The 11837-nt window shown below is 36.9% G+C and overlaps 1 protein-coding gene across 1 annotated transcript; it reads left to right on the top strand.

Moving 5' to 3' along the window:
* The first annotated feature begins 2410 nt into the window (after positions 1 to 2410).
* On the top strand, positions 2411 to 3370 carry LOC115524633 (olfactory receptor 56A3-like). Its single transcript, XM_030331089.1, has one exon. The coding sequence runs from the start codon at positions 2411 to 2413 to the stop codon at positions 3368 to 3370; it is 960 nt and encodes a 319-aa protein (XP_030186949.1).
* Positions 3371 to 11837: the final 8467 nt, after the last annotated feature.

The raw sequence follows: 11837 nt of genomic DNA on the forward strand, positions 1-11837 counted from the left end.
ATATTTAAAACACACTGGAGCTTTCACTTTTCTAAAGAGAAAAGAAATAGGAGTGAAGTTGAGGTATTCAGGGACAGGGAAATAAAAATAGAGTAAGAGAACACCTTTAAAGAAACTGATGCTGACAGCACAGCCCAGGGAACACGGTCAATGCTATTGTACATGTGTTATATGGTGACGGATGGTAGCTATACCTGTGGTGAGTGCAGTATAACTTAACTGTATACACTTGTCGAATCACCATGTTGTACACCTGAAACTAACGCAACGTTGTGTGTCAACTACAATCAAGTTTTTAAACTGAAACGTAAGAAAGAAAAAACAAACTGATGATGCTTGCTCCCGTAATTTGAGGATGGGAATAATTCACATGAGGCTCAAAATGACATAGAAACGACTCCTGTTTCCTAGTATACAGTTGTATACACATCCCATTTGAAAAATCTTCCATTACAGCAAAAATCATGATAGGACTCTCTCTTTTAAAAACACATTGCATTTTCTCAGGAATATTTTTTCCAAGTTACTCTTGCATTCTTATCATTATAACGCCATGATGAAAGTCATTATAAATTTACATCAGTCCATTTAATAGCATGGTTTGGGAGGCACCTATCTGACAATGGGCTGCAGGAAGCCCATTGGAACTTCTGAGTGAGATTATTAGACCCATGGAGGACACCCAGTGTGCCTGTGCAAACGAGTGTGAACGTGGATGGATGGATGGATGGATGGATGGATGGATATAAGACCCCGAGTCCCAGGAGACTAACTGCCTACAGGACGCAGTCAATGTTGGGCTGGATTACCAGAGCTCCTTCCTTTTAGAGAGAAAGAAAAACAGTTTCTTCTCCTACCTGCCTGCTTGTCTCCCAGGAGGGCCTTTTAAGCACAGGGAAATGGGGATGGAGAAGTTCCCTGAGGGCAAAGTCCCTGATGCTCTGGAGTTATAACTACACCCAGCTATTTCAGGAACTAGCCGGAACTCCAATATCAGTGGAGCCAGACCCCTGCTCACATCCTCTGTAAGTGAGTCTGGATAGAGGGTGCCTGAGGGGCAGCTATACCAGGAGTAGGCAGAACACTGGGCATGGTGGGGGGAGACATTTCTCTTTAGTCCAGATCTGTGCTCCGTTCCATTCCTGAGTCACTACTGTAAAAGTAGTGCGAAAACAGGATAGGAGAGACTGCATGCTGTCTCAGATCAGGAGGCACGTGTGAGAAACTGTACTCTGGAACCTTCCCTTTTGCTGTTCTCTTGCCTTTTTACGTATTTTTCTGGATGCTGCCAGAGATGCAGAGGGGCAGGAATTTGTCCATAGGAGATGAATGGGGATGGGGGGTAGGAAGCCTGGAGAGTATATCATCTGGCGCTTACTTTAGATGATTCGGAGTTTTCAACTGTACACGCTAAAATGTAGTGGCTTTATGGCAAACAATCTGCCCACAAATGCTTGAATCATGGGGGAGGAATTAAATTTAATCTAAATAACATTAGAGGTTGAAGACAGAGACCACAACTGGGGTCAGTGGGAGTAAGAAAGTGGTTCCTCAGTTTAAGCTCAATCTAAAGAATCTCTAAAGCTATGCTGTAAAAACGGAGAATTATGCCCAGATGATCACTGAGGTATCTGTCACTGGATGCACACAATAATGTCCTAAACAATGTTTAGGAGAGATGTTTAAAGTTCTCTGGGAGTCACTGGAGTTCAGTGGTCCCTACAACAACTACTACTACTACTACTACTACTACTAATAATAATAATAATATAGAAAACAACAATAATAGACACAACATAAGAAGAAACTAAGAAGAAAATTATACTCAGAGCAGTGGAAGCAGGAGTCAGAGTACTAAGTGCAAGAGAAAGAATTATTCCAGATTTCTGGAAGCCTGACCAAGAATTGTATGTACATGAGAGTGCATGAGAGACAGTCATGTATCTGAGTCCCTACTTGAGCCAGGTTCTGCTCCTTAACCTTTGTGTAGACAAACCATATGTTTATCATATGGTAGCCCTTGGGGTCACAAAACAAAAAACAAAAAGAAATTTAAGAGCACAAATTTAGAGACTCATCTGAAACAAAGTAGTCTCTGAGCAATTTCCCCCTGCTCTGTGTTTCTTCAAAGAAATGACAATTCTATTTTAAAAACCTGAAAAAAATCAAACATGTATAAATAAATCATGTTACTTCAGTCTTCTATATTGTTTACTGATGAGAATATCTGAGTAACATGGCACAAATGATAAATAGATAAATTCACATGGGTCTGGATGACCTGCTAGGAATCACAAGATTTACCTAGGTGAAGCAAATTGTTCTAAATTCATGTGTCCTAAACCAGTAGCTAATTTAATCCTAATTTTACAGATCACTAAAAGGAAGCTGTAGAAATATATGACAAAATATGACAGTGCATCAAAATGGCACCATCTCCTTTGAGATTTCAGACTTCCTCCTGAATTGTTTTGTCAGGTCCCCCAGCTGGAAGCTCTGGTTGTCCCTGCCACTCAGCCTCCTCCTCCTCCTGGCTATGGGGGCCAATGGTATTCTCTTGATCACCATTCAGATGGAGGTCTCTCTACATGAGCCCATATACTACCTGCTCAGCCTCCTCTCCCTACTGGACATTGTGCTTTGCCTCACCGTCATCCCCAAGATTCTGGCCATCTTCTGGTTTGACCTCAAGTCCATCAGCTTCTATGCCTGCTTCCTCCAGATGTACATCATGAATTGCTTCTTTGGCATGGAGTCCTGCACATTCATGGTCATGGCCTATGACCGCTATGTAGCCATCTGCCACCCACTGAGGTATCCATCCATCATCACTGATCGTTTTGTAGCCAAGGCTGCCATTTTTATTTTGGCCAGAAATGCACTTCTTACTATGTTCATTCCCATCCTCTCTGCCCGGCTCCATTATTGTGGAAAAAATATAATTGAGAACTGTATGTGTGCCAATCTCTCTGTGTCCAAGCTCTCCTGTGATAACATTGGCTTTAACAGAATTTACCATTTAGTTGTGGCCTGGACTCTACTGGGCTCTGACCTCATTCTCATCATCTTCTCCTATACCTTCATCCTACGAGCCGTTCTTAGACTCAAGACAAAAGGGGCAGCTGCCAAAGCTCTGAGCACTTGTGGCTCTCACTTCATCCTCATCCTCTTCTTCAGCACCATCCTGCTGGTTTTTGTTTTTACCCACATTGCCAAGAAAAAAATTTCCCCTGATATCCCTGTCTTACTTAATGTGTTACACCACGTAATTCCTGCAGCTCTCAACCCCATTGTCTATGGGGTACGAACTCAGGAGATTAAAGAGGGGATTAGGAAATTACTGAGGAGGGCAAGAGAGAACAGAAAGTAATCATGCTCTTGCTTGGTTTTTCTCAACCAAGAACTCAAAAACACGATCAGTAGGCAGGGACTGGGAGATAGACATATAGTTCTAATATTCTCATGGGACATGCCTGATGATAAAAACTATATGGTTTCCCCTTTACCCACAGTCACATCACACTTCTTACCCACCATGGTTTTCTGAAGAGACTAAGGATATGGCCCTCCTTTACCTACCTGACCTTGTCCTTAAGTCCTTTGGTAAGAACTGCCTCTCTAACAGCTTCTCAAAAACATGAACCACACTTCCATCTCTGGAACTATTTGCTTATTGTTCCTCTGTCCACATAACTCCTTCCCTCACACCCAATGGGTCTCTCTGACCACAGTATTTAAAATAGTACCTAACAATATTCCCCCAAAGCACAGATGATGTCCCAACATCTTCTCTATTTCACTGTTCTTCACAGCATTTGTCACTACTTAATGACCATAAAAGTTCCTCATTTACTTGTTTAGTCCGTTGACATTCATTAAAATTTAAGGAGTAGAAAGGCACAGTGTTTGGCTTATGGTAGAGACCCACAAATGTTTGTAAAATTAATGATTAAATAAATGCTGAATAAATGATTAATTGTATGCTAGTAACTAAAAATATAATTCAGACACAGTACTTTTTCTCTGGGTTTTTATATTAGACTTCAAGAGTGAGGGAGACCATATTTCATCCACATTCCATGGTCTGAGCACTATAGGACAGACAGGAGCTTAGTCATAAGAGCAAAAGTATATTTTTAGGAACTTTGAATTTGAATACACTTGAGATATTCAAATGGAAGTGTATAGACTTACAGGTATCACACTCAAATAAGATTTGCTCTTGGAAGAAAAAGAGATGTACATGTGAGAACTGACTACATATCCTCATTGAAGCAATGGAAGGAGATGGAATGGCCAAGGGAAAGAAAACAGAGCAAGAACATAAGAAAGCCCACCAAAAAATCCTGAAGTGCTCCATATCACCTTTACCTTCTGGTATCAAGAGATTAACATGGATTCACACAAAGTAGTGTTCAGTGGATAAGAAAAAATAAAAGATTCACAGAAGAAAGCACCTCAACATAAACTGTGATCAATTAAAAAGTGATACTCAATTTTATTCAAGGTTACCTGTAGAAGTGTGGGGCCCTTGTCTGTCTAAACAATTTAATGTGTAAAATGAAGTACAAAATTTTTTGGGCCCATGTGGTCCCATTGAAAAATGTGTGAGTTTATCAATAAAAAGTTAGAACAATGGGTAGAGAAATAGTTCTGATGTATGTATTCATTGTTCTGTCAGTGTACACAAAGATATTTTTGTAGTGTCAAGGCACCACCTTAACAAAAGGGGGACATAAAGTATATTTGAAAAAACAATGGCTACAAGTTTCCCAATCTGGTAAAAATTATAAACTCAGAGTTCTAAGAAGCTCAATGAAACCCAAGAATAAGAAACATGAATAACGCTATACTAGGGGTACATATCATAACCAAGCTGTTCATAAGTAATGATTAAAGAAAAAAATTATAAAGCCAGATGAAAAGACACATCACAAATTATCTAAATAAAGGATGAAAGCAGATTTCTTATCAGAAACAATGCAAATAAAACCATAGAGCAATACCTTTAAAACTGAAAGAATAAAAAAAGATGTTAAACTACAATTCTATATCCCACAGTAATACTCTTAAAAACAGATAGATTTTTTTTAATTTTTTAACATTTATTAATTTTTGAGAGAGTGTGAGCAGGGGAGGGGCAGAGAGAGGGGGAGACACAGAATCTGAAGCAGGTTGCAGGCTCTGAAATGTCAGCACAGAGCTCGATGCAGGACTCAGACCCATGAACCATGAGATCATGACATGAACTGAAGTTGGACGCCTACCGACTAAGCCACCTAGGCAACCCAGATAAATGCTTTTTTAAACATATAAAAACAAATAATTTTTCAATGTAGGCTCACACTACAAACATTTGTAAGTTTCTTTAACCAGAATGAAAATATTATCAGATGTAAATATGGATCTAAACAAAGGAATTAAAAGCATCAGAATTTGTTACTACATGGGTACATATGTAAGATTTTTTAAATTATTTAAATGCCTTTAATTGTCTATCACAACAATAACAACAATGCAGCATTTAATGTATAACATACAAAAAAGTAAAATGTATTAAAATAATAGCATAAGCCAGGAAGAAAAAAGTGGAATTAGAACATTGTTAAGTCATTACATAATACACAAAATAATATGTTATCACTTGAAGATAGACTGTGATTAGAGATGCGTGCTATAATCTCTAAAACAAGCCCCCAAATAGTTGATACTCATAAGAAAAGAAGTAATATGGGATGGAATGTTTTAAAGAATAATTAACCCAAAAGAAAGAAAAAGAGAGGAAAGGGAACAGAGGACAAAAGCCAAAATGACATATGTAAATCCAACCACACCATAAACCAAAATAAGTACAAATTAACTAATTACCCAATTTAAGACAGAGCTTGTCATACTGAAAAAAAAAACTTATTTAAATGCTGCCCACACAAAATGCACCTCATGTAAACACAAAGTGTTAAAAGTAAAGGGATGGGATAATATACAACACTAAAAACACCACCAATCAAAAGAAAAGAGAGAGAGAGAGACAATCCAAGAAATGAACTCTTAACTACAGAGAACAAACTGATGGTTACCAGAAGGGAGGTGGGTGGGGGCATGGGTGAAATAGGTGATGGGGATAAAGAGTACACTTATCATGATGTACATTGAGTAATGTGTAGAATTGCTGAATCACTATATTGTACACCTGACACTAATACAACACTGTATGTTAACAATACTGGAATTAAAATTAAAAATTAAAAAAAAGGAAATAAAAATGGGATAACTATAATAATACCAGAAAAAGTGAGTTTCAAAGCCAAAAACAACAGTAGAATATATAATATTTCAAATGCACACTAACATTACTAAAATATATCATATTCAGGGTCATAAAATGAATCCCAATACACTTAAAAGAATTCATGCAAAGTATATTTTTTACTATAGTGGCATGAAATTACATATCAATGTGAAGTGATCTCTGGAATAAGACCAAAACATGTGAAACATAACAAGATACTTCTAAACAATCCATGAGACAAAGAAATTGAAAAAGAGAATAAAAAGAATTTTGAGCTGAAAAAAATATTAAAATACAATGTATGAAAATTTTTGAAATGCTACTAAAACAATAATGTTGAAAACTGTGAGGATTAGAGGTGTCCATCCTCCACACAGTAAAACATTCATGTATAGATCTTGACTCCCCAAAAATGTATCAACTAACTGGCTACTGTTAATATGAAGACATGCCAATAACCTAACCAGTCAACTAACTCATTTTGTATGTTATATGTATAATATACTGTATTCTTACAATAAACTGTGCTAGAGAAAAGAAAATGTTAAGAAAATCAAAAAATAAAGAGAGAAAATAATTTACAGTACTGTATTGTGTTTATTTAAAAAAAAATCCCATAAGGGGAAATCCCAACAGTTCAAATCCATGTTGTTCATGGGTCAACTGTACTGGACACATATATGAAGCATTAAATTCTTATATTTGAAATACTAGGTATCCAAACAATGACCAAATTCAACCACTAAAAACAACAACATAAAGAAGAATAAATTAAACCCCAAAAAAGGAAAAGAAATGAATAATAACAGGATCAATGAAACAGAAGAAAGAATCTAATAGAAACAGTCATTAAACCAAAATATCCTACTTTGAGAAGAGTGACAAAATGCCCTCAGAGACTTAATGAAAGATATTTCGAATATGATGTTGGACATGCAGTTATAAAAAGGAACTGTTTTATAAAATAGTTGCTATAAAGCAATCAGGGGATGAGCTGCATAGCAGATTAATGCAGCTGAGTAGCATGTTAATGAGCTGCATCATGCCAAGGAAATTTGTAGTCCTGTTACATCATGGTCAGAAGATACAGAAAAGAGGAGGAGGAAGTGGATAAGACAGAGTATGCAAGGATGTCACAATGTAAATTTGGTCTCATAAGAGTCACATGAGGAATTAAATAAATGGAACGTACTTGAAGAAATAGAAATGAAGCCTGCTCATTAATTTTTAAAAAGCAAGATTACAGTTTGAAAGGTATTGTAGAGGGGCAAATTAGATAGTAACAAATGAAAACACCTAGACATAGTGATGTCAGAGGAAAAGAGTCCCCTCTAAAGGCTATGCGCAGATCACCTACTGTCTTAGGTGGATTCCCAATCAGACTCTGAGATTCTGATACATGTTGGTGGCATTTTGGAGAGTTGAAGTGGAAAATAAAATGATGAAGATAGAAACAAAAGTAAAACAGCCATAAAGCAATTTTAGTAATAAAAATCATGAAGGAGAAAAATTAACATCACATATGGAGGATTTAATGATGGCCACACATCTTTTTACACTCGTTGGAGAAAGAAGTGTGGGCCAGTTTCCCTCCTGCTGAATCAGGGCTGGTTCCAGTGACTCACTCATAACCAACAGATTATGGCAAAAGTGACACTGATTTTAATAATAAATATTTTTGGAGATGTCAAAGATATTTTAATTATATGGGGAAAGTTCATGATACAATGTTACAAAAAAACAAACTAGGATACAAAAATGTACATAGACCATAAACCCAGTTTTTCAAATGTTCACATGCACCTCACATTGGTTCAGTTTTCCTTTTTGGCCATGGATGTGTTACAGGCTTACCTCACTCCAAGCTTGGATGACAGTGCTCTTTAACACATCTGTCTAGAACTTTTTGTTTTGCTCAGATTTTTAAATTTTTCTTTTTCTCTTTCAAGTTTTTATTTAAAATTCAGTTAGTTAACATCTGGTGTAATATTAGTTTCCAGTGTACAATTTAGTGATGCAACACTTACAAACAACACTCGAAGATCATCACAAGTGCCTTCCTTAAGTCCCTGTCATCAATTAGACCAATCCCCCCAAAAACCTCCCCTCTTGTAACAACTGGTTTCCTAATGTTAAGAGTCCGTTTCTTGTTATTACTCTTTTTTCCCCTTATGTTTGTTTGTTCTATTTCTTAAATTCCACATATGAATGAAATCATACAGTATTGATCTTTCTCTGACTTATTTAGTTTAGCAATAAATACCTCTATCCATGTCACTGCAAATGGCAAGGTTTCATTCTTTTTTATAGCTGAGTAATAATACATTGTATATAGAGAGTACCTTTTCTTTATAGATTCATCATTCAATGGGCACTTGGGCTCTTTCCATAATTTGACTGATAATGTCGCTATAAATATCGGGGTGCATTTATGTGTTCGAATCTGTATTTTTTTTATTTAAATTCAGATTAGTTAACAACAGTGTAGTCTTGGCTTTAGAAGTAGAACCCAGTGATTCATCACTTACATATACCACTCAGTGCTCATTCCAACAAGTGTCTTCCTTAATGCCCATCACCCATTTAGCCATCCTGCCACCTACCTCCCCTCAGACAATCCTCAGATTGTTCTCTGCATTTAAAGTATTTTATGGTTTATTTGGTAGAGACTGTTGAAGCCACCTTGTCCCAGCAGACCCCAGAAGGCGGCCACATCCGCTGGTGCTGGGGCAAGGTCGTTAAGGGTGAAGCCTGGTGCCAGATATGTGTTGTGATTTTCCATAATCCCTGAAACGCTGCTGCTACTCTGTCTCGTGAACTTTTTCTGGGGCGGGCTGGCACCTCACCTCAGTCTCGGGGCACCAGCAACAACAGGGTCCAGTGGACATTCCTGGGTGCAGCCAATATTTGGCCATTGTTCTTTCAGCCATTACTCAGTGAGACCCTCCCACAGAGGAGTGGACCGGGTCAAAGCCGTAGTCCTTCAGAAGTAAGGGGCTGGGGCAAATAGCCACATCTGAGACAAAACTTGGGAGAGAGGTTCTGCCTGGGGTCTGGTCACAGAGAGTGAAAAAGCGGGGAGTGGATGAGAGCTGAAGACAGAGGACCAGTGCGCGGTTGCTGATCCGGGAGAACAGACTAGGTGGCTGGGTGGCGCCATTTTCACCGCTCCCGCGCATGTGCATACAAACCAACAAGTGCCACAACAATCCACCCCAGTAGGCTACCAGTGCCATCTAGTGGAGAGCAGAGCTATTACACTGAACCCCACCCATTTGGGCCAACGTAGCTCTTCAAGAACACAAGTCTCATCACTGGCTTAATATATGGACTACAAAGAGCTACATAGACTGTCTTCGAAGGGGAAATAAAGCAATTTCAGTCCTACTTCAATCTGTTAGCAGGTTCATCTATTCAATTTTCCTTATTTTTCTTTTTACTCTTTCTCTTTCACAATTCTTTTCTTTTTCTTAAATACAGAAAGAGAAAAAATTCATTTTTATTTTCAATTTTATTAAAAATATCTTTCTTTTATTTTTATCACTATATTTTTACCTTTGTGTAAATTTTTTCAAATTCTACTTTATTTCCATCATTTTATTTTAGTCTACTTCAGTGTACTCACCTTTTCAAATTTTCAAACAATTTCCTTTTTTTAAATTTTTTTCTCATTTTAATTTCTTTTCTTTTTCTTGAATGCAAAATGAGAAAAACTTCATTTTACTTTAAATTTCTATTAAAAATATTTTTATTTAATTTTTATTACTATATTTGTGCTGTTATGTAAATATTTTCAAGTTCTATTTTACTTCCATCATTTTATTTTAGTCTACTTTAGTGTATTCACTTTTTCAAATTTTCAAACGATTTCAATTTTTTCTTCTTTTATTTTTTTATCTTTTTTCTCTTTTTCATTTGTTTTTTCTTAAATACAGAAAACGAAAAAATTCATAATTATTTTCAATTTCTCTTAAAAATATTTTTCTTTAATTTTTTCTACTATATTCTTTACTTATGTGTATATTTTTTCAAATTCTATTTTACCCCTATCATCTCATTTTAGTCTACTTCAGTGAATTCATTTTTTTCAAATTCTGAAGTGATTTACTTTTTTTTCCTCTCCCCCCATTTTTTTTCTCTAATCTGTAAAAACACTTTCAACACCCAGACCAAAACACACCTAGTATCTAGCATCATCTATTCAGTTTGTGTGTGTGTGTGTGTGTGTGTGTGTGTGTGTTTAATTTTTAATATTTTTTAAATTTTAATTTCAGTTTTTCTACCTCATTAATTCCTTTTCTCCCTTCAAAATGACAAAATGAAGGAATTCACCCCAAAAGAAAGAGCACGAAGAAACAACAGCCAGGGATTTAACCAACACAGATACAAGCAAGATGTCTGAACCAGAAGTTCGATACACAATAATAAGAATACTAGCTGGAGTCGAAAATAGATTAGAATCCCTTTATGCAGAGATAAAACAAGTGAAAAATAGCCAGAATGAAATTAAAAATAGCCGGAATGAAATTAGAAATAACTGAGCTGCAATCATGGATGGATGCAGCGGCAGCAAGGATGGACAAGGCAGAACAGAACATAGAGGACAAACTTATAGAGAATAATGAAGAGGAAGAAAAGAGGGAGATGAAGGCAAAAGAGCACAATTTAAGAATTAGAGAAATCAGTGACTCATTAAAAAGGAACAAAATCAGAATCATAGGGGTCCCAGAAGAGGAAGAGAGAGAAATAGGGGTAGACGGGTTATGTGAGCAAATCATAGCAGAAAACTTTCCTAACCTGGGGAAAGGCACAGACATCAAAATCCAGGAAGCACCCCCATTAGATTCAACAATGGAATCTAGAGGACCCAGAGGAATGGAATCTAGAGGAACCAGAGGTCCTCTAGAGGACCCAGAGGTCCCAGAGGACCCCCATTAGATTCAACAAAAAGCGACTATCAACAAAGCATATCACAGTCAAATTCACAAAATACTCGGGCAAGGAGAGAATCATGAAGCAGCAAGGGGAAAAAAGTCCCTAACCTACAAGGGAAGACAGATCAGGTTTGCAGCAGATGTACCCACACAAACTTGGCAGGCCATAAAGGAGTGGCAGGATATATTCAGTGTGCTGAATCAGAAAAATGTGCAGCCAAAATTATTTTTCCAGCAAGGCTGCCATTCAAAATAGAAGGAAAGATAAAAAGTTTCCCAGACAAACAAAAATTAAAGGAGCTTGTGACCACTAGACCAGCCCTGCAAGAAATTTTAAGGGGGACTTTCTGAGGGGAGAAAAGATTAAAAAAAAAATATATATATATATATATATATATATATATATATACCAAAAGCTTAGAAAGGACCAGAAAACATCACCAGAAACTCCAACTCTACAAACATCATAATGGCAGTAAATTCCTATCTTTCAGTACTCTAAATGTCAATGGACTCAATGCTCCGATCAGAAGACATAGCGTAACAGAATGGATAAGAAAACAAGATCCATCTATATACTGTTTACAAGAGACCCACTTTAGACCTAAAGACAT

This window comes from Lynx canadensis, chromosome D1, assembly GCF_007474595.2.
Source record: "Lynx canadensis isolate LIC74 chromosome D1, mLynCan4.pri.v2, whole genome shotgun sequence".
NCBI lineage: Eukaryota > Metazoa > Chordata > Mammalia > Carnivora > Felidae > Lynx > Lynx canadensis.

Bases quoted from the DNA above. Each gene is read 5' to 3' on its own strand.
- LOC115524633 (XM_030331089.1), top strand. From the start codon at position 2,411: ATGACAGTGCATCAAAATGGCACCATCTCCTTTGAGATTTCAGACTTC.